The following is a 23,026-nucleotide window of genomic DNA, read 5'->3' as shown; positions in this document are numbered from 1 at the left end:
ATACATCTTTTCAGTCAAATACTGTAAAAGATGTTTATGGCCATCAAGAGATTCGGCCAAAATACGAATTTCGCCTTTGCGGCCAATTTGAAAATTAACTTTCACATCCGACAGAAATGATGAAAGTTCTGATCGAAATGCTTTTAAATTTGCTACAAATACCACAATAGGTGGAACTTTAACCTTCTTCATAACAGCTTTATGCTCAGTATGAGAAGTTTGGATTTCTTGATCCCCAACGGAAGAAAGAATATCATACCTGTTAGTCGAAATTTCAGTGTCACTTGGAGGAGATGCCTCACGTTTCCTTGAAGACGACTAAGCGAGCTTTTTTATTTTTTCCAGGCATAACTGTAAAACTTCACTACACTTTCACATCACTATAGAATTTGGGTAGAAATATCTCAAATTAAATTTACTCACTAAACACTCGTTAACGTTAAAAAACAAATTTATTACTTTGCGTTTCAACAGGTAGTCTTTTAAAAAGATTGCCTGTTGAAAGCGAAAAGCAAAATTTTAATATCTCTCGGTAGTCTAAGACGAGCTGTTGGTAAAATGCGACCGTACTGTAGGACAGTTCAAGTCGATTTGAGTATTTCTGTTTATGCATGCCCAGTATGGTTCAAAATGGCGTCGAAACAAATTAAGGTTCAACCCCAGTGCTTTTGCTGTCAACCAAGATGTATCTGGTATACGAATATTTGAAGAAAATTTTAATTCCATTTCTTCGAAAAATGAAATGAATGAAAGGTACCTAAGTGTTTTGGCCAGATAAAATATCATCACATTACGTCAAAAAACACAAACATTACTGAACAACCATTCAGTGACAGCAGTAGAAAAAAAATCCAAATTTTTATTTGTTATTCGACATTAGTACACTCTTTTCTTTTCTAAAAGACCCGTGAAATCAATCGGAATCTTAAATAAAAAAACGCTATTATGAAATGACATTTCCATCACAACCAAACGGCTGCGAAAAACTGCAGCTAAATCGAAAAAAAATGCTCATAATCGATTCGTAAAAGTACGTGGAATGTCTGTGCAGAAAATACTTTCCGCTCAGTTTATTTTTATCTGAGGATACGGTTAATTTCAAAACTATTCCAGAATTAATTTTAATAACAAAATTGTACATTGATGTTTACATATAGGCAAAAAATCCACTTTCCAACGGAGTTTAATGCAATCTTATAGAGTCAATCTATACCAACTACTTCTTGCAAGAGAATTAGAAGCAAACTTTTCCATCAAACAGGTTCGTTGAAACATTAACTATCGTGTTTCTCATTAGGAAGCACAGTTTACTCTTGGATATACATAAAAATGTAATCGTTGTTTGTATACAAAAGATTACGAATATTTCAACAATTGAAACAGTAATAACTTTTTATTGGTAAAAGTACAATTATTTCTTTGAGGCACGACTAACTTAAACACATCAAACTATTATCAGACACCTGATACGAAATAACAACAGACGTTTAGTTGCAATTTTTCACTCTCTCTCTCTCTCTCTGTGTTCCTGAATTGAAACTGTTAAGCTAACCCTTGTTCGCGGGGCAGTTGATGACTGTACAGCAAAGTTTAATGTTCGCCCTAATATTGTGCCGTGATTTCATCTACATTCATTTTAGTTTTAAGGTGATTTACTACACGAATGAAACATCCATGCGGTGAAGACTTACAAATAATTATGTTGATTTTTAGTTTTCCAATCGAATAGATCCTGAAAGTAAATTAAAATTTCAATGTTTCGAATGGTGTGCTATCCAGCCATTGTATCAACCTGCATAAGCACAGTTAAAATAAAATGTGATTGTATGTATCGTCAAGAAAAATTTTGGAAAAAGCTTTTTGTTCCCATTCAACTGAGTTTTGAAAATGCGCGGATTAGTGGCGAATATAATAATCATCGATACAAATGATCAAATATTTTCCTGCTTCGCTTAAGGTTACATCAAACCTAGTGTATCGGTTACCAATCGATGCATGGAAATATAATTGCAGGTACCCTCGTTACCACAAGAATGAACACACTTTTAATTTAGTTGTCGTCTTCAGTAAACATCTGTTCGCTAATTACATGATACTGTCCTCAGCGTGCAGAAAAAGCCTATATTATTGTTCAGCCTTTTATTTCTAAATTGACTAGAAAATCAAATCGCGTGGTAGTGCAGCATATATTTTCCTATTTACTCATTTGCACCATTAAATTTATGCGGTGCGTACCCTGCGAAGCTTCCTCCTATCACCTTCGGAAGCCAATCGTAGTTTCACCCTCACACAGCGCAATAATGGCGGCTTCTTACATACAGGCACGCGATATTTTTTTTCTTTAATGCACTACAAGTAGAACCAATTGCCATAACTTTTTCTGCACATCTGGCAGTTTCTGCAGTTGGGTGAAGCGTGCCACCTAGCAGAAGGCACACTTACTTCTAATTAGGTAGGTATGTTTACCACGTAAGCATAATCAAAACCAAATGCACACTTCGTGGTTCTCCTAACAACTGGAAATAAGCAACACGGGGAAGCTGGTTATTATGTCCCGTAGTTGAACGATCAACAGAAAATAAACAACAACTTGTAACGTGGGGGCTTGGGTTCTATATTTTTCTTGGAAATTGCTTCACTTACCTGCAGAAGCGCAAATTTATGGCTTGTACAATGTATCAATTGTTGGTTGAAAATAAAGTTTCCATAAATGCACGATTTGTGCTCTTGTACCGTGACTGCGGGTAATTCCGCGCACTCATCTTAAAAAACTGTTTTTCAACAGTAAATTTTACTGAAACATATTTAATTTCTGTACTATCATGATAAAGCACACAAATTAGTTGTGTTTTAGTGAAATTTACTGTTGAAAAATAATTTTTTAAGATGATTGCACGGAAAGAACTGCTGCGCGGAATAACTCGCAGTCACAGTAGTTTCATAACATAAAAATACTTCACCGATATGAGTATCAACTGTTCAACGTAAAAGGGACAAGAGCAGGGATGCTGTAAACTGTCCTCGAACATTCAAATGATCCAAAAGTGCTCACTTATACATATGTTAAAAATCTGAGTTTCATCAGTTGTGACTTTTACTTAGTATCAATAACTGTAACTCTTTACTCAATATATGTTTTATGTATTATAAATAAATTTCAAACTAGGTTTCACGCCTCTAATACTAAGCTATTAATTAAGGATTGTATATAATGTCAATAATTCCCTAATGTATGTTTGTACATTATTTCTTTCTCTTTTTGCCGTTTCTTCGCATATCACAACAAACACACGACATTCCAAATATTTACCCACATACAAAAAAAACAATCACACCCTCTCGGCATCATCATGCGTCGCCTTGCGTGTACACACTTCCTACCCCCCACACCACTGCTGTGTACACAGGTGATATCGGCTTTCTACGATCAGAGCGGTTCCCTGGTGATGGGCCCGCGCACAGGGACACCCATGCGGCTGGTCAGTCCAGCACCGCCGGTGTTGGTTCCGCCGGGTGGACCGCGAGCTCCTCAGGCACCGCCGACTATTTATCAACCACAGCCTCAGACAGCCCAGCAGAGCATGTACTCCGCACAGAATGGATCCAACATGGGAGGTAATGTATTTTTGATAGTAGTTTGTATATTCGCAGTAATTGTATATTTTGAAAATCTTGTGTATTTATACGCTTTTTAACTTCTTAGGTTTGACCAAATTAAAGCACAATCGCGGACAAATAGATATTGTTTAATCAGCGGACTGCTGAAATATTGTTTACATCTATGGGTTAATATTTGTAGGGTCTGACCATCTGTTCATAGCGCATATGTTAACTTTACTAAAGCTTACCAGCGAAAACGATAAGCCCAATGTATCTAAAACATCAAATTTGTTACACTTCTGTAAATAGAATATTGCACAAGCAAATTAGGTTTTTTTCAACCGAGTGATGTAAAAGAATCTAATGTAAAAAGTTAAAATATGCTCAGAATTGACCCGGATTAGAGTTATGATGTTTGTTATTATATTGAACTTTTTTGTTAAATAATTCAATCTTAGATTTACGAATTATTGTAATTTCTTGTGTCAACTTCTGACGTAGCTTGTAGATTCGTTTTCGTAAACCAAAACGAAGGCTGAGATTGCAGTTTTGTATTTGCTGTATGATGAAATCAAGGCTGGTTGAATTACTGCATTTCTAAGCCCTTGACTACCATGAGAGATATTTTGTTATCAGACATCTTGTTCGGAAAGCTTTTGTGTCTACTTTATTAACCGTTATGTGCTTGACAAAAAACACCCTTACATGCCCGACGGGGTACCTAGATACTCACAAATTGAAATTCTTGAAACTTTGACAATTTTCATCGGATTCAACAGTTTTAGCACTAAAAGATTCAACAACTTATCTTTGAAACTAATATCAGTAGTGCACCGAGCGAATTTTCTCATTGCCGGAAACCTGGTTCTCCAGGTATATGTTCAAAAACTGAGAAATTTTATGATTACAGGTCGGACTCGACTATCCGGAACATCAAAAAAAATTTCACTCCGGATAATGGAATTTTCCGGATAATCGAATCACAGAAAAATATATTTTTCTCTTTTTTTATTTTACTTGTATGATGCAGTAGCGTAACCAGAAATTATTTCTGAGGCGAAAAGGGGTAAAATCTTGAAAATAAAAAAAAAATGGACACTGTTTATTTTAACTTAATTCGAACAACAATAAATGGTAAAAGTGAAAATTCGGAATAAAAATTTAAAACCGAACACCAAAAAAATTAAATTCCGGATAGTCGAGTCTGAAATTCCGCATAATCGAATTTGATACAATTACAAATGATACCTACGATATGCGTACTTTCAGAGTCGGGCGAATGTCCAGAGACGTGAAAACAACGTTAGTAGCCATTTTGAATATCAAAGTGGCGTCTTCCGGTTTCTGGAAAAGAACCAAAATTGGCCGGATATTATTGAAAATGGTTATTTCTGGAATCGGGATGATGCCCAGAGACCGGAAATCAACTACGAATGCCATTTGATATTCAAGATGGTGACTTCCGGTTTCCGGGAAACAACCAAAATTAACCAAATCCCACCTTATATGAGTAGTTTCGGACCTGAAAACAACCCTGAAGACTATTTTAAATTCAAAAATGGCAACTTTCTGGTTCTGGTTCTAGAAAAGAACCAAAAATGACTGAATACTACCCAAAATTGTAATTTCCGGAGGTTGGTACCTGGAGACCAGAAGTCAATTTCACACGCCATTTTGAAATTTAGGACAGGTGACTTCCGGTTGGTCTGGTGTCGTTTTATGGTCTCCGGGCAGCATCCTTATTCCAAAAGTATTCATATTAGGTGGCATTTGGTTAATTTTGGCTGTTTTCCGAGAACCGGAAGTCACGATCTTGAATTTCAAAATGACATCTGGAGTTAATTTCCGGTCTCTGGGCATCATCGCGATTCCGTAAATACCAATATGCGATGGTATTCGGTCAAGTTTGGTTCATTTTCAGTAACCTGAAGTCGCCATTTCAATTTTCAAAATGGTTTCGGGGGTCGTTTTGCAACCTCTAGATATCATCCCGGTTCTGGAAATACCCATATTGGATGGTTTGCCACGTTGTATTATTTAATTGCAGTCAAGAATCTTTTAAGCGCGGCTGTAACCGATATCGTATTGACGTTGGGTGACTTCAATCTTCCTTATTTGAGATGGCAATTGGACGACGAGGTGACACGATGTCCTCATGTGGTTTCCATCAAGTCAATTGTTTCGCTAACGTTTATGGAAATCTCCTTGACCTCGCATTCACAAATTCACCAGAGCACCTGGACTTAATTGAACCGCCCACGCCACTGTCACGGCTTGATTCCCTGCACACGCCATTTGTTTTACTGATTGACGTAAGCCCTGACAACTGTATCATGCTTGACGACTGTTTAGACAATTTTAGTTTCAATTTCAAGGCGTGTGATTACGAACTTCGTTCCACGTAAAAAACGATTGTTCAATTCGACCTTCAACCAACCCTGGTGGACCTCTGAGCTGCGTCTTCTGCGGAACAAACAAAGAAAAGCACGCCACTGTTTCTTCCTAACGAAATCTGACAGCGACAGACAAAAACTGCATGATGTTGAAGCTGTGTATAAAACGGTTCTACAGGCCACTCACGATAATTATATATCAAGGATCCAGGCTAGTGTTAAACAGGATCCCTCACGCTTTTGGGATTTCGTGAATAAGCGAAAATCATCTTCTCGCATTCCATCCAACGTAAATTTTAACGATGTTCAGTCCAGCTCTAATTTGGAAGCAGCAAACCTTTTCGCTCTTTACTTCGAAAGTGTTTTTAGTAGGTCATCACCAGTACCACGTCGCAACCGTTTCGCCCACATTCCGTGGTGTTTCCATTTTGTGTTGTCAAAGTCTTTGGGAAACTTGTGCAAAACGTGCTATATACGGCATTAGCACCTCTCATCTCCGACAGCCATCGCGGTTTTAGGAGACATCGGTCAACTACAACAAACTTGATGTGCTATGTTACCACACTATCACGGGAAATGGAAATGAGGCGGCAAATCGACGCGGTGTACGTCGATTTTGCGAAAGCATTCTATACCGTTCCTCACTACCATATCATCGAAAAAGTGAAGCATATTGGCTTTCCAGAATGGATTTTGGACTGGATTCTGTCATATTTATTCAGCCGCACCTCATATGTTGTAGTCAACTCAGCTCGATCCCGCTCATTTTGTATCACGTCTGGCGTGCCCCAAGGTAGTGCTCTTGGACCGCTGTTATTCAACATCTATGTGAATGATCTGTACCTACTCATATCCTCTTTCAAACTCTTTTTCGCCGATGACCTGAAAGTATTTCGTGTAGTTGCGTCTACGGATGACCACACTGCCCTTCAGGAAGACATCAACATTTTGCTGATTTGGTGCGATGAGAATGGGATGCGTGTCAACGATACAAAATGCAAAATTATATCATTTACACGCTTTACCAATCCAGTTCAGCACCGGTACAGTATAGGGGCTGAAGTGCTCCAACGTGTTTCGTCTATCTGTGATCTCGGTGTGACGATTGACAAAGAGCTCAACTTCAATGACCATATCGGGATTATGACTGCTAAAGCTTTTTCTGTTCTGGGGTTTTTTCGTCGTCACGCATCTGAATTCACGGACATTTTTGCTATTAAGTCACTCTATTGCACGTTGGTCCGCAGCATTCTGGAGTACGCTTCGCCTGTTTGGTCTCCGCACTGCCTAGGACAAAACCTCGCAGTTGAACGCGTGCAGAAGAAATTTGTACGGTTTGCTTTACGGTCACTCCCTTGGAACAACCCAGTGGAGCTCCCCCCTCTACCCTGATAGATGTCAGCTTGTATGTTTAGAATCGCTGTCAGTCAGACGTGATAAAGCGCAGCTTCTCTCCGTTTTTTATGTGCTTCAAAGAGTAATTGACTGCCCTGCGTCACTCGAGCTAATGCCTATACTCTTCTGGCTACCCGCTACCACAGAACCAACTATGACTACAACAATCCCTTGGAGAAATGTATTCGCTTGTTCAACGATGTGTGAATGTTTTCAAAGACCGCACTAGTAGATTAGTTTAGTTGTTAGAATAATATAGAATAAGTTTACAGTCTTCGAACTGAATTTCTATTTTTAACAACGGCTTTTTCCCGTTAACACGCAAGTTCATTAAGCAGACAGTATGTGAAGTAGAGAAAGAACGAAAAACAAGCGAACTGGGAATATGATAGATTTTGGAAAAATATACCGCATCCCGACGGGACTTGAACCCGCAATCTCCCTGTTTCCGGCATGGTGTTTTGACCAATTAAACTACGGGGGACGGTGGTACTGTTCCACAATCTATATCGTATCACATTCCGCTGCCGACTTATTCTATTGCTCATCCCTAAGTACACACACTGCTGTGCAAATTATTGAAACCGGATTAAAATTGTCAAAGTTACAAGAATTTCAATTTGTGGGTACTCTGCCTGGGGGACAAAATTTAAAATATTTTTTTTTTCATCAGATATTTAAATTCACACCTTGGTAAAATAGTATTCCACTAATTTCTTCCACTTCGATATATGAAGCAAAGTTTTTCCATTTCTAACCCATTTTAAACATAAAGAGCTTTTTCATAAGTCATTTTTAAACGGATTGAATATCGTAATTTTATGAACTCATAATTTTCGTTTCAAAATATGAAATTGATCGGTGCGTAGAATCATTTCTCCATTGATGAGTAATGAAAGATACACAGTTTACAATTGGGTATTTGTATACGAGCTCAGCGTGAAGACCCCTAATGTTTTTCTGGCGACTGGTCACTTAATTTCGACTCATATTAAATGGTATACTGTTTTACTGATTCCAAAATTACATCTGGAGTCGATTTCCGGACTCTTGACATCACTCTAATTCGGAAAATATTGGGTGATACACTAAGGTAGCTTTTTACGCGGTTTTTTTTTTTTTACGCGGATTCAGGAATTTACGCGTTTTTTCACGCGGATTCCGGAATTTACGCGGTTTTTTTACGCGGATTCTGGAATTTACGCGGTATTTTTTTTTTGCGCGGATTTCGGTTTCCCTTCACTCGGAATGCAGAATTAACGCTGTTTTTTTTTTTTTACGCGGATTCCAGAATTTATGCGGATTCCGAAATTTACGCGGTTTTTTTACGCGGAATTTACGCGTTTTTTTTACGCGGCACGTATCCCCCGCGTAAAAAGCGACTTTAGTATATTTGGTTATTTTGTGCTGATATCCGAGAACCGGAACTTGTGACCATGGATTTCAAAATGGCGTCTGGTGTTTATTTACGGCCTTTGGTTATCATCTTGATTCTGAAAAAAAAAACACATATTTGGGAGTCTTTTAACATTTTATGTTGTTTTCTAGGAACCGAAAATCACCATCTCAAACTTTAAGATGGCGTCTGGAGATGATTCCCGGCCGCTAAACATCAGATCTATCGGAAAAAATCGGAAGTCACCTTCTTGAAATTCTAAATGGTGTCTAGGGTCGATATCCGGGTACTCGATGTCATCCTGGTTCCAAAAACCCCCTTGTTGGATGGTATTTGGACTGGTTTTCTGCTCTGATTGGTCAAAATGTGCATGCAAAATAAAGTTCTACATTTTTTCAGTAGTACAATCACAATTTTCCGCATTATGTTGGACATATAAATAATTTTCCAATAGATTGCTGTAAAAATGAAAAAAATCCGTTTCAAACTGACTGAGTTTTGAGCATTTGAAAGAGGACAATTTATATTGGGGTGTACCAAAATATCATTTTGTCAGATAGTCTGGGGGCTCAACTCGAAAATGATTGGTTAGGGTGTAGCAAAAAAACTTTTGTATGGCGACAACTCTGGAAAATGTTTAGTCGATGTGCTTATTTGAGTTTAATGAAAAAACTTTTGTATGACGACAACTCTGGAAAATGTTTAGTCGACGTACTAATTCCAGTTTTATGAAAAAAATTTTTTTCACGTTTTTTTTATTCCAAATATTTTTATCACATAAAAGTTTTGTAAAATCGAACCCAATTATATTTTTTCCGTATCTTTCGAAGTCCAAACTAAGAGAGAAAAAATGTTATGGCTTGTTATGGCTCAAATTTCATTATTACAATTTTTTTAGCTGTTCTCAAAATTCTGAATTTTGGTGTTTCCTGAAATTAAACCCTTAAAAAGCGTACCAAACTTTACGCCAGCAACCATTCCATACAACAGAAAGATGGGAAATTTTATGAGGAAAAACTTCCCAGAAGACACGTGAAGTTTGGTACGCTTTTTAAAGGTTTAATTTCAGAAAACACCAAAATTAAGAATTTTCAGAACAGCCAAAAAATTGTAACAATGAAATTGTGGCCACAACAAGCCGTAACATTTTTTTTTTCTCTTAGCTTGGACTCCGAAGGATGCGAAGATAATATATTTGGGTTCGATTTTACAAAATTTTCATGTGATAAAAATATTTGAAATGAAAAAACGTGAAAAATTTATTTTTTTCATAAAACTGGAATTAGTACGTCGACTAAACATTTTCCAGAGTTGTCGTCATACAAAAGTTTTTTTGTTACACCATAACCAATCATTTTCGGGTTGAGCCCCCAGACTATCTGACAAAACGTTATTTTGGGATACCCTATTTTTTTATATGTAATGTTGCTGTAATTGTACGTCAAAAAATCAAAGCGACGAAATTATAATTATAAAAAATGAGGTGGCTTAGTTGAAGGTACTATTTCTAATCGTAGAAATTGAATAGGTTTCGTGAGCAATAGTCTGAACGTGGACGCGATTCTCGTTGCTATTTTTCCGAACTACATAGTCAAAACCAACGCAAAATGCCGGGTTTCTGGTTCGTTGTCACGTGAAATCTGGCAACGACTCAAGAAAATGTTGTACTCTAAAGGGTGCTACGATCAAAAATCGGTCTAACAAAAATGTGTGTAAATCGTTCCTTGTTTTATTAAAGAATCCAATCATGTTTCTTTGTCAAGCACAATTCGTATCGAATAAAAAAAAATTTTGACTCCAACTTCTTTTCTAGCAAAGTCGAATTGCCGTACCTTTCTCTTGACTCCTTCCATTAAGCTTTGTACAGCCACCTTGGTCACGTTGCTCGCCGCAGAACGTCAGTTAACCTTGAATTGCATCTCGGTGACAATTGTCTTTCATGTCGTTTTGAGGTTCCGCTTGACGATAACCGAGTATTTTTATATAGGGCGGAGCTCTGGTGTGTTGGGAAGGTTTATGTCCTTTGGCACCACTCGATGTCCTTTTCACATAAAAGCAAAATGCCAAATCCGGTTAAAATAGAACGGAACAACTGTTTTGCTTGAGAAAAGGTTACAGCGGTTTTTTCAGGCCCTCCTGCACAAAAATTTCCTGGTTGGCGGAAGCATTCGCGACCTGTCACACGAGATATTTCTTTGCCAATTTCGACAGCTCAATGTGGGCGAAAATCTCTGCCACCGTTCCTCTTCCATTTGCTGTTTAATATTCCTGTCCAGAAAGCTGTTTAAAGTCTGCCTTGACGTAAGTTTCATCAACCTGTACTACGCAATCCAACTTCGTCAGCATCTTCACGTACAGCTTTCGCGATCGTTGTTTGGCCGACTTGTTTTGCTTATTGTCACGATTTGAAGTCACTACCTTTTTGTAAGTCGACAGTGCGGCTTGGCTTTTAGCTCGATTTACAGTTGTAGACGACACCCCAAGCGTGCTTGCGACATCTCGGACGGAAAGCTTAGGATTCCGCTTGAAACCGCTGGCCACTCTTTTCGTCGTTTTTGCGGCTTCAGGATTTCGATTTCCCCCCGATCCTGTCTTCCTGGCAGCTGACAAACTTTCTCCAAACACTTTGATTACGTTGGTGATTTTTTTGTTTTTTAAGTAGAATGATAATTTTACCAATTCATCTCTCGTGTACTGTAACCTAATTTATGAGTATTCTTGATATTTGTTAACGTGTGTTTCACTTTAGTAGAATCAGTACCAAGATATTGGCTAGACTCTCGCAAATTCAGTATGCATGAACACAAACTAAATTAAAATTATGTACCTACCTTACAAAACATCGAGGAGAAAGTAGAAGGGTCTGTGCTTGAAAACACGAGCACAAGCTTGACGTAGGACTACGGATGCTATGAAAATTATCAAACTTTTCACAATTTCGCTCTGTGAAGCTCAGTATCATGTTAGTAATTTGAACTTGCTACGAAGACCGTACACAACCGTACGTGTCAGGAGCCTAACGCAAGCTGTAACATCAGCTGTACACAAGATCATACAGCTAATGTGATTTCACACCGTGAGGGCATCGTAACTTAACTCTTTCGTACACAGGATAGAAGATATGATTGTACACTACCGTATGGGTCAGCAGCCAGACACGAATATTCGTACTACAAAGCTGCTTTTTATAGCGCTTCCCTTGCCAAGCTACTGGCACGACATTGTGAGATTTACATTCTTTCAAGTTATATGAAATCTTGCGTAACCTACATGTTACATGTTCATTACAGCTTTCACAGAATGTACTCCGGTGTTAGTGAAGAAATTTGTCTTAGTATTGCGCGTTGTATTTTTATGGTATAATCAGTAACGATTTCAGTACAGTGTAGGTTATGTAATGTATGTACTATTTACCTACATACTTCGATTTACTAACTCTTGAACTATTTTTCGGAATTACTCAAATATTTTTGATTGATACTGAGCACACATACTCTGTCGAGATTCTTTATAAGCATCAAATAAATACGATCACACTAAGTTGAGTCCCACTTGAAATATCTACCCGATCCAACCAACATCTTCGATGCAAACAGAAATTACTTAACCGGGTCGAAACGCTGACATTAATCTTATCTATTCGCTGTCCCTTCTTGTCCATTTCGAACTACATATATACATAATTCAGCAAAGGCACTGTCAAATTGCTGTGTTCCAGTTTTGCCTGTTCTATCGTTATTTTCATTCACTTAAATTCAACACAATAAAAAGTATACAATCTGCACAAGGGGGAGGATGGAATTAGTTTTTCTTTGCGTTTTTCGTGCAACCACCGAAGACATGATAAAATTGCCATAGAAAACTGACTCTCGAGGATAATTGATAACCCCGATAATGTTTTTCAACTCTGTTGTAGTCTAACTGTGATTCACTGCCAGCCGAGAGTGAGCATATTCCATTGCATAATTTTAAAATCGATGCCACGAAAAGCTATAGTCTTTCCAATTTCCAATCTGCGTGGGCACATTTTTCCAACAAATTAGTTTACCTTGCAATCCTACGAACTATTGAACCAAATCATTTCAAATTGATTTCGATCGAGGCCCGCGGAACGTGCGGTTTCTCTTTGTCATGCGAAAGCGATACCGCAACCAACAAAAATTTCATTATGCAACGGATTTACTCTAATTGAATCCGATTTTTTCCGCTACTTTTCTAGGTCTCGCACTGAGTACGTCGTCACTGACCGCACGGAGAGACTCGTTCGATCGTAACACCTCAGCGTTCAGTCCGTCGCTAGATTACACGTCAGCATCCACCAATGCTGTGGTGAGTAACGCAGCTGCCGCAGCCGCTGCTGCTGCCCGGAAATGGCCAGTTGGTGCGGGAAGTTACGGTGGCCTAAGTGCAGTAACGGCCTCAGCTAGCCCATTAGGAACGTCTATCACTCCTCCGCCGGTGTCTGGACTAGGAGCGCTGGTAACAAGTCGCGCTCCAGGAGCAGAAACCAAATATAGGCAAGTTAATCAACTTGCACCAGGTATATCAGCGAATGCTATGTTTGGTTCGAGTAACTCGTTGTTCTCCAAATTGCCTGGATCCGTAGTACGACCGACGACAGCGTCAGCAGCCGCTGCTGTAGCAGCTGTTGCAGCCGGTGCGCCTGGACTTGACCGACCCCCAGGACGCTCGCGACTATTGGAAGATTTCCGTAATCAACGCTATCCGAATCTACAGCTGCGAGATTTGACAAATCACATCGTCGAATTTTCCCAGGATCAGCACGGTTCTAGATTTATTCAACAAAAACTGGAGCGCGCGACAGCTGCCGAAAAACAGTTGGTGTTCAACGAAATCTTGGGCGCCGCTTACAGTCTAATGACAGATGTATTTGGTAACTATGTTATCCAGAAATTTTTCGAGTTTGGATCTCCTGAGCAGAAGCAAGCTCTGGCACAGCAAGTAAGAGGACATGTTCTGCCACTAGCACTGCAAATGTATGGCTGCCGTGTGATTCAGAAAGCGCTAGAAAGTATTCCAGCCGAACAACAGCAAGAAATCGTTCGAGAGTTAGACGGGCACGTGCTCAAATGTGTTAAGGATCAAAACGGAAATCATGTTGTACAAAAATGTATCGAGTGTGTTGAACCAACGGCCCTACAGTTCATTATCGACGCTTTCCGCAACCAGGTATACTCGCTGAGTACGCATCCGTATGGGTGCCGAGTTATTCAAAGGATACTCGAACACTGTACCACTGAGCAGACCGCTCCAATCCTAGCTGAGTTACATGCAAATACGGAACAATTGATTCAGGATCAATATGGCAACTATGTGATCCAGCATGTGTTGGGTAAGAAATGCTTTATTTAGTTTTTTTTCTCATTTTTTATTTGTTTGCTTTTGATTTACAGAGCATGGAAAATCGGAAGACAAGTCGGTGCTAATCGCTGCTGTGCGGGGAAAAGTGCTGATACTTTCACAGCATAAGTTCGCATCGAATGTAGTTGAGAAGTGCGTTACACACGCTACCAGAGCTGAACGAGCGCTGTTAATTGAGGAGGTTTGCTCGTTTAATGATGCGTAAGTATGGTTGCTTACTTTTAAACAGATTTTTCACTTTTCAATCCAATTCAGTATGTTTTTAAATTATTGCTAAAACAGTGCATTGTTAATGAATGTGACTATCATTGGCTGAAATCACATATTTCATATTAATGAAGTTTAATGAAATATTTATTGCACTTTCATGTGTTGTACTTTATTCCAGCGGTCTGCACGTGATGATGAAAGACCAGTACGCTAACTACGTCGTGCAGAAGATGATTGATGTGTCAGAACCGACGCAGCGAAAGGTGTTGCTGCATAAAATTCGCCCGCACATGAATTCACTGAAGAAGTACACTTACGGTAAGCACATCATCGCCAAGCTAGACAAATTCACGCTCAAAACACCGAACACGATCGGCGGGGGTAGTGCTGGCGGAGTGGGAGGTACAGGCGTAACCGGAGCGACAGGAGTTAACGCAAACCAAAACAGTGGAATTGGTGCCGATGGCAATAATACCATTGGAACAAATGGAACTGTACCCGGGGGACAACAGGTTGCTGCTACTAACGGTGGAGGTCCCGGTAGCGTACCTAGCAATGGAAGCAGTGGAATCAGCAACACTGGCAACAACAACGGGGGAGCAACTACTTTGGGACCCATTGGGCCGCCACCTACTAATGGCGTTATGTAATTGGGGCGTAGCAAAATGTAATGTTAACAACCTTCTGATGGTACCTTCAGAACCAGAAGAGATTTGCGAGGTTGGAGAAAAGTTATAAAACGTCATCACTTTTCTGGAAAGAGAAAAGCGAAAACATGCACTGTAATCTGTCTTCGGAATGTGCCTTCGATCTGCGGAGGAAAGTGAATGAAGTAATCTTTTTGTAAAGATCAAAAACATAAGCATTTGTAAATATTTTTTAACTCTACAGAGATTTTTTTCTCTCGCAATGCTTTTGTTCTAGAATAACGAAGGCTTTTTAAGCGACAGGGTCAGAACCGAAAGACTTTGAGTATTTAGGGAACAAATTAATTCGTTATTGCCGAACGAGATGTACACTTATTATTGTTTCCCGGATCAGCTGTTAAGGCATTCTGTGGACAGACGGATCTCAATCCTAATATAGAAAACAAAAAAAGCAACCGTAATCGGTTTTAAACACGAACAGTTTTCCGCATTGGCCGTGTGTGATTTTAGCGGTAAACATACTATATTTTTTAGAATGTTATATATATTCTCCGCGATAGAAGCACATTTCGAATGAGATTAACGGCACGATATGAATTATCTTTATTTTTTCTGCTTGCAAACCCGCCATAGAAGACACAGAACCTAACCTCTTTTAGTCGAAACAGGATATAAAAAAAAACAATAAACAATTTCAAAACCAAGGATTAAATTACGATAATAGTGAAGCAGAAGCTTGAACTTTTTGGATTTACGAAAACTAACGCACTTATAAATAATTGATTATTGGTAGAAATCGATCTTGAATTGCACGCGCTCGAGTCGAAAGCGTTGTCATGTGCACTCCAAGTTAGCAGCAGACACTAGGCTAAGTATAAAATGAAAATCTGTATAATTTGTATCATTTGGTGGTTAAGTTGCATTAAAAGTTGAAAATATGATAAAACAAGTCAAAATTCGACGTTGACAGCGATTCGCGTATTACACACTCAAGGGAATGTACACTTTTTATGACGAATTTGATCGGTTTCGCGTAATATTTATATATATTATAATCTCAACCATATGCGTGCGATTGCTTCTTATGTCTGAAAGAAAAAGCGGTAACGACGATGATGGCTGCGAAATGATAAAGGTGATAAAAATCGTCTACCTTTCGTTGTTGCGAGCTTAACCAATAGGCTCTGCGCGAACAGAAAAATGCTAATCCAAATGTTTGCCGGCATATGTAAACTGCCTCGGTCAATAGACGTGTAGAAAAAAAGGTCTGTCGAGGAGAATAGAATGCAAATGAAAAACATGCTGCAAGTTCCCAGAGTTGAACTGAAGAGGCAAGCAGAGGATCGATCGCGCTAATCCGGTTTATATATACAAACACGATTAATAAGTACTGACTTAATTGTGATGTGCAGAAACTGTTGTGCACTGATCTCTTTTGAAAGTGTGCGTCCACCTGTCAACCGGAAAACCGCTTTTCTTTGCTTAATTCATGAAGCAGTAACTCATATTGCGAAGAAAGCTAGATTCCATCTTTTTGAAGGGCATTATCCAGTTATGTTCATAGACGCCAGTGATTAAGCACGCGATATTTTCATTGATTCCGCAGATGTTTATGTTCAATCTTTGCGATTCGTTTTAAGGAAGAGCTGAATACGAAAATAAAATTAACCACACAAGTTTCTCAGCTTTGTCTACCCAGAAAAAAAAGGTGTTAAAATGCATTAAATAGGAGGCAACAAAGTATTGATTAGTTATTTTATTAATAAAAAAAGCTGGCATAGGGATCATTTTTTCGAAGAATATAACAGACTTTGAATAAGAATAACGCACTGTGATCCATACCGAGACACACACAGGTACATGCGTTGCAACGGTGGTTTAAGCCACGCATTACAAAAAAAACTAATCGCTAACATAATTTCCAAAATGTGTGCATTGTGCTAAACGTACTTTACCTGAGCATAAGTTTTACCAATCACGGAAAATCGAAAGTCCCCTGTTATTGCTCTCTATCATTTTTGCTTTGTGTCTTTCGAATGTATCAGGTAACCCAACGTTGTCGTTTCATTTTCTCATTGCAACAACTAATTTTATTCGTAACCAATAAATACAATCATTCAAATGATCAAACGAACAAACTTGAAAGCAGGAGCAGGAATAGTTGAACAAGAATTGCTTTGAATAGAATACACGTTCATTAACCGACGTCATCTATGACGTGTTAGATAAAAAAAAGAATATTAAATTGGAAAACAGTTTCAGATGGCAAAACTATCTCAAAATCATAGGAGAAAAGTGCAGTGGCATCTTGTTTTCAATGAAACTTACCTTTTTTTCATTTACTTTTTTCAAATTACTATATTCAATATAAAAATAAAACAATCCCGAACATGTAAGCATATAAAAGAATAAATAAAATGAAACATGATAGCATTTATTACGAAACACGTAAAGTTGCGAATAAGAACCTTTTCCTCTCCAATATTTGAAGGTAGTGTTCAATGGCAGGATTAACGTAAGGAAAAAATAAAAAATACTAAAAAATAATTCTAATAAATACATAAACAGTAACAGTTATCTGTAAGTCAATCTTTAGTAAAGTATAACATCGTAAAAAAATTCTCCTGATTTTTTGAAAACATTCATTTCTTGTCAATTTTCCATGTAATTGTGAACTGTTAATATCATAAGCCAGTGTTACAACCGCAGGGAGTTTCGCACGTATAGAAATACACACGTAAGCGTGGACGAAAGCTGTTGTTGCAGTGATAGTGGCAGTAGTAGTAGCAATAGTCGTAGTTCTAGAAGTAGCAGTTGCGTGTACTCAATGTGTATTCATGTAGTCTCCATGAGTAGCTAGCGGGCACATACTTGTGTGAGAATACGCAAAAACAAGTCCACTATGTCTTACCTATTGTTGCGGTAGAATATGCGACCCACAGTGTAATGCTGTCTAAATGTAGGTTACTATGTACGCACGGAATAGGAAAATGTCTGGGTTTTCAAACTGAGAATGGTATCTATTTTAAACCAGACATTCGCGGATAAATAGTGGATGCCTTTGAATCAAAATTATATGGCTTTTGACGTCACTGCTGACTGTGCTACAACCTATGATGTATCTTATCTGCAACAGTACCAGCTACTTACTCGGTTTGATAACCCTACAATCATTTTAAAGAGTACAAGATTCTAGTGTACTCATCCTTGTTAAGCACTTTTACAGAACTACGTGATACATTAAAGAGCTCCCATTTTCTAAAATTATCAACAAGCAAATTGGAAATGGAAATATTTTTCTAAATTAAACGCTCATATAAATTATATTGCTTTAATACGATCAGCAGTGACCGCATTGAAAACGCAGGCCTCTCCTCACTAAATCATTATCGGAACAACATCTTCTCTCAGCTAATTTTAAACCCAGAGCGGTATTTTTGAGCCGAATGTCGGCTACTCTCACTAATAGTAATAGCTAGTAAGTAATTCGTATAGAAGTAATCTGATTTATTTTTTGTGTTTTTCGTATAAGTTAATATTTTAGGTTTGTAAAATGCATATAAAACAATTATCGACAGTGCACGGAACATTTGATGAGAAAACGTGCGCGCATGCACACACACATACATGCATAAACACAACCATATAAACTGAGCGTCCCTGTGACTCTCCTTATATTAGAATCTCTGGCCTCGGCAGAATGCTGCTATGAAAACAAGTCGCTCATCAACTGTTAAGTGCACTGAACGTGAAACTCGTCACTTATTGGGAAGATTGTTTTCACAATAATCGTACTTCGGTTTGGACTCTTAGAAAACAGCTCTTTTTAAGTATCTACTTATAATAAAAGCTTGATTATTGGAAGATTAGAGTTTTTCGTAGACAAAACATTAGAATAAAATTTTCTATTATACTAAAACAATTGCATCCGGCACTTAATTAGTGGATTTAGCAAAATAAGGAAACAATTCAAAACACACGCATATGTGAACGAAAGTAATGTTGTATATCGCTGTACAAAATTTATATAGTTATTTTATACTGAACAACAAAGATAAAACGAAAAATCTTTTAGCAAACAAATAACACGAAAGAACAAAATTGAAGGTAATGTTACTTGTACGATAGAACTCTTGTAGAATTTAAAAATTGGACATACCATCGCCTCCTCCACCGTTTGTACTTGAAGTGAAAATTGACAGTTACTGAAATTAGAAGAAAAAAAACACAATATTAGTTGCATGAAAAAGAGCGTCCATTAATTTTCAAATCACATAATACTGCTCCAGGTAGTAGTATTTGATAACATTGCTTCTTTTACAACGCAAGCCTACCTGAGTAGACTTGTACTCTTCTGTTGTAGTCTTAGATATGAACTTGTCGAACAAAGTTAAACATATCTCCAACATTAGATATTATTAAAATAAATTTACTAATTATTCCCACTTCCTATTTTTTGTAAATTTAGTCTGTAAATTGTTGCAACACCAGTGCATTTAATTAAAACAAAAACAAATTTACAGTATTTTTGTATACGTTGTGGAGGATTGAAATAAAGTCCACAACACAATACGCAACATGTAATTTGCTATATAAATAATTTCTTCACAATATGGTTCTTGTACAAATATCGAGATCATGCTCTGGAAAACGACAAAAATTAGCAAAAAAAAATTTCTTCCATTTCGATATTGGAAGAGATATATGTAATGCAAAATATAAGTTTTTGAATTGAAAGGAAAAGTTACACAAAGCACTGCATTTTGTTTTCTAGTGCTCGATTGGGTGTGTTTATTTAGTGGATGTATTCTGAGATTCGGTAATCCAACTTTGTGTGGGTAACTGTAAAACACGCAGTTTGTTATTTGTTTTAATCCATAGGGGAAATCTATTGTTGTACTCGCACCGGGGTCGAGACCCAAATTGAAATGAAAAACAATTATAAAATATTGTCATTGAGGTAATCCGCATTTGAAGCGAATGAGAGCGCACTCTATTACCAAGTATCAACCCGACAGTTCGTTAAAACAGCCTGTGAGAAAAAAAAGTGTAAAAATGTAATGAAATAATTGTAATATGTTTGTAAATCGGACTTTTCTATAGATATATTTTTAACAAAGCAACCCACGCGAATCTGTAAAGACAAGTCATCAAACTAAAAGAAACAGTAATCATCCAGTGTTAAGGCTAAAAAACGTGATATGTACAGAGAATGCTTTTTTTACTAACCCCGGAAAATAAAAACACCCAGAAGAATACATTATCATCAACAAATTCACACTCTGGATCACAAGAGATGGCTCACAGCAAAGGAAATTATTCAACACTCGCGTGAAGAACACCTAAAAGCATACGCGATTCGGTCACTAAGGTATAATGAGAAATTTCGTTGATACTCTTGACACAAATAAGGCAAAAAACAATCTGTGATTAACTTCTTCTTTTTCATTTATGTCCTTTGTTTTGACTATTTTAGTATTTTGTTCATAGAAAAAGAAGAAAATAACTAACTTTGAACATAGTGCGACCCTATAAAGGGTTTGCTGTAAAATGTGTACAATTTTATAAATAGGCTATTTTAAAAATTGACCGAAAGGAATAATTGAACAATTTTTTCCGCGCCTTCAAGTATCCTTAGGAAGACATAAAAAAATGAGAGTGACAAACAGTGGAACAAGTAAGTTTTTTATCCCATATACCCATGTGTCGTGTTGGCTAAATTTGAAGCATAGATCATTCTAGAGAATGCATTTCCAGAAAGTGAAAATATTTTTGTATAGAGAAGGGAAAACGGCAAATTTTATACACAAAACACACACGGTTCGGACTGAGAATTATGCTTTGTAACATAAACGTGTAAATTTATTTTACAATCTCACTGATTTGTAATTATAGCAAAATCAAAAAGGCGAACTGAACAGATAGAGACTCAACCAGCGCGAGAGAGTGGACAAAATCTGTACATTTTTGTGAAAATATCATCTGTACAAAAAAAAAATAAAAACACACACTTACACACTAGCGGATAACGAACCCGCTTCGGAAAGGTTGCAACATTTCCAAGGCGAGAACACTAAACACAAGAGGTCAACCAAATCAATGACAATATTTTTAATTTTCATTCCGCTTTACGCAATTATTTGCGTTATTGAACTTTTTTTTTGTTCAAGACATGCTTGCAAGCTTGCGAGATACAATGTACAATTTTGTGAATTTTACTTTTTAGGCATACAAAAATAATAATACTAAACAGCGATGTACATAAATAGTAACAGCGGGATCCTGTTCCCGTTGATTTATAACAACAGTAAAAAAGAATAAAAAAAAAACAAAAACAGAATTTTTTAGACAGGAAATAGGTCACGTTTTAAGCAACAACTGCCACCACTTGCAAGATTAATTGTAAACAGTACGAAACATTACAGAACTACAATACATATTAGCAAATGTAGCAGCAGCAAAATGCCTTATTTTCCCATTTTTCTCAATTGTCGTAAATTTTTGGATTAGATTTCCGCATTAATTTGACATCGGGACTGGTTCAATTGCAGAAGCCCAAACTACTTATAGATGAAACCAAATAACGAAATGAGTGCGGATGTTTTTAGTTCATTTTTCAAACGGATGGTCATCTGCTTCTGGATTGAAGATTAGAACAGCTTAGCAATCGAGACAGTAGTTGATAGTGAGGCGATGATAAAGATTTTATTTAGCATAAAACTAGATGAACCACGTAACACGATTCCCAGCCGATTCAGGAGAAGAAACCTATAAATAAACATTGAGATTTTCCAATTAACTTTAGTTTACAATAGAGATTTGTCGGTAAACGCATTTTTGTAATCAAAGCTGCTCCAATATTTTATGAGTATGCATGGAGACCTTTTTTCTTCGAACACACAACTTGTAAACAATGTAGGTATTTCACTGAACCCATAGAATAAGGGAAAACTATCATAGTTTATAGCAGTTAATCAAACAGAGTATAGACTTGCGCATCATTTTTTCTGCTCATTTTCCTCATTTGTATGTTTCTATATGATCATCATTACAACAGGCGTGTAAAAAACGCAACTCTCCTCTATTATCGCTAGTTATTTGATCATTTATCGTAATAATATTATATTAACTTTTCTTATTTAGTGATAATCCGAAAAAGCTTAATTTATTTCATGATTTCCAGTTTTCATATTGGAACGCTATCAATGTTCGTTGGCAAAAATTAGAAGGAATCAGTGGAGCAGTAGGGGAAATAAAGTAATGAAAAATGCTATATGTATAATTTTTGGAGAAATTCTTTGGAATAAAGCCCTATAAATAATGCATTATATATGAATACTAAAAATAATAATGATGCAACTATAAATATTATGCTATTATCAAGTAAATATAAATTTTCTGTAATATTGAATTTCGTTAGTCTATTCATTTCCGGCCGAAATTATTTTTTTTTTGTAACTAATATTTATTTAGGCCCAACCGCGAAGCATAATGGGGCCGAATGTCTTTTTGGAGTAGGGAAAAGCCAGCTTGAGTAGAGCTTGTATCCCGACTGCTCCTCCTCAAACAGGCATAAAAACCCTCTCATCTTTTCTCTTCAAAATACAATTTAAAAATACAAAATTAATTCAACCTAAAACTAATATGTACATCTATCTTTATCTATCTATATGTAAAACGATCTATAGATATATATATATATATATATATATATATATATATATATATATATATATATATATATATATATATATATATATATATATATATATATATATATATATATATATATATATATATATATATATATATATATATATTCTTCTTGCAAGAACAAGGCTCCAGGACCGGACAGGATCAAATTTAATTTGATGAAAAACCTACCGGATTCGGCTAAGATACGATTTCTTGTACTGTTTAATAAGCTTATCAGGAACAATATGATCCCGGAAGCTTGGAGACAGGTTAAGATTATCGCAATCAAAAAGCCAGAAAAACCTGCC

At 37.1% G+C, this 23,026-nt stretch overlaps 1 protein-coding gene across 4 annotated transcripts in view; it reads left to right on the top strand.

Moving 5' to 3' along the window:
* The window catches only part of LOC129732785 (maternal protein pumilio), a 202,057-nt gene extending 179,623 nt beyond the window's left edge, over window positions 1-22,434 (top strand). For all 4 annotated transcript variants that reach the window (XM_055694019.1, XM_055694018.1, XM_055694021.1 and 1 more), the window contains 4 exons: window positions 3,408-3,615; window positions 13,004-14,137; window positions 14,199-14,367; window positions 14,555-22,434. In XM_055694019.1, coding sequence (XP_055549994.1) covers window positions 3,408-3,615; window positions 13,004-14,137; window positions 14,199-14,367; window positions 14,555-15,026 — 1,983 coding nt within the window. In that variant the 3' untranslated portion in view covers window positions 15,027-22,434. The remainder of the gene's footprint in view (window positions 1-3,407; window positions 3,616-13,003; window positions 14,138-14,198; window positions 14,368-14,554) is intronic.
* The last annotated feature ends 592 nt before the right edge of the window (window positions 22,435-23,026 follow it).

Source organism: Wyeomyia smithii, chromosome 3 (genome assembly GCF_029784165.1).
Source record: "Wyeomyia smithii strain HCP4-BCI-WySm-NY-G18 chromosome 3, ASM2978416v1, whole genome shotgun sequence".
NCBI classification, from domain to species: Eukaryota; Metazoa; Arthropoda; class Insecta; order Diptera; family Culicidae; genus Wyeomyia; species Wyeomyia smithii.
Note: the sequence above shows the minus strand (reverse complement) of the source record. Positions and strands in the feature narration are given on the sequence as shown.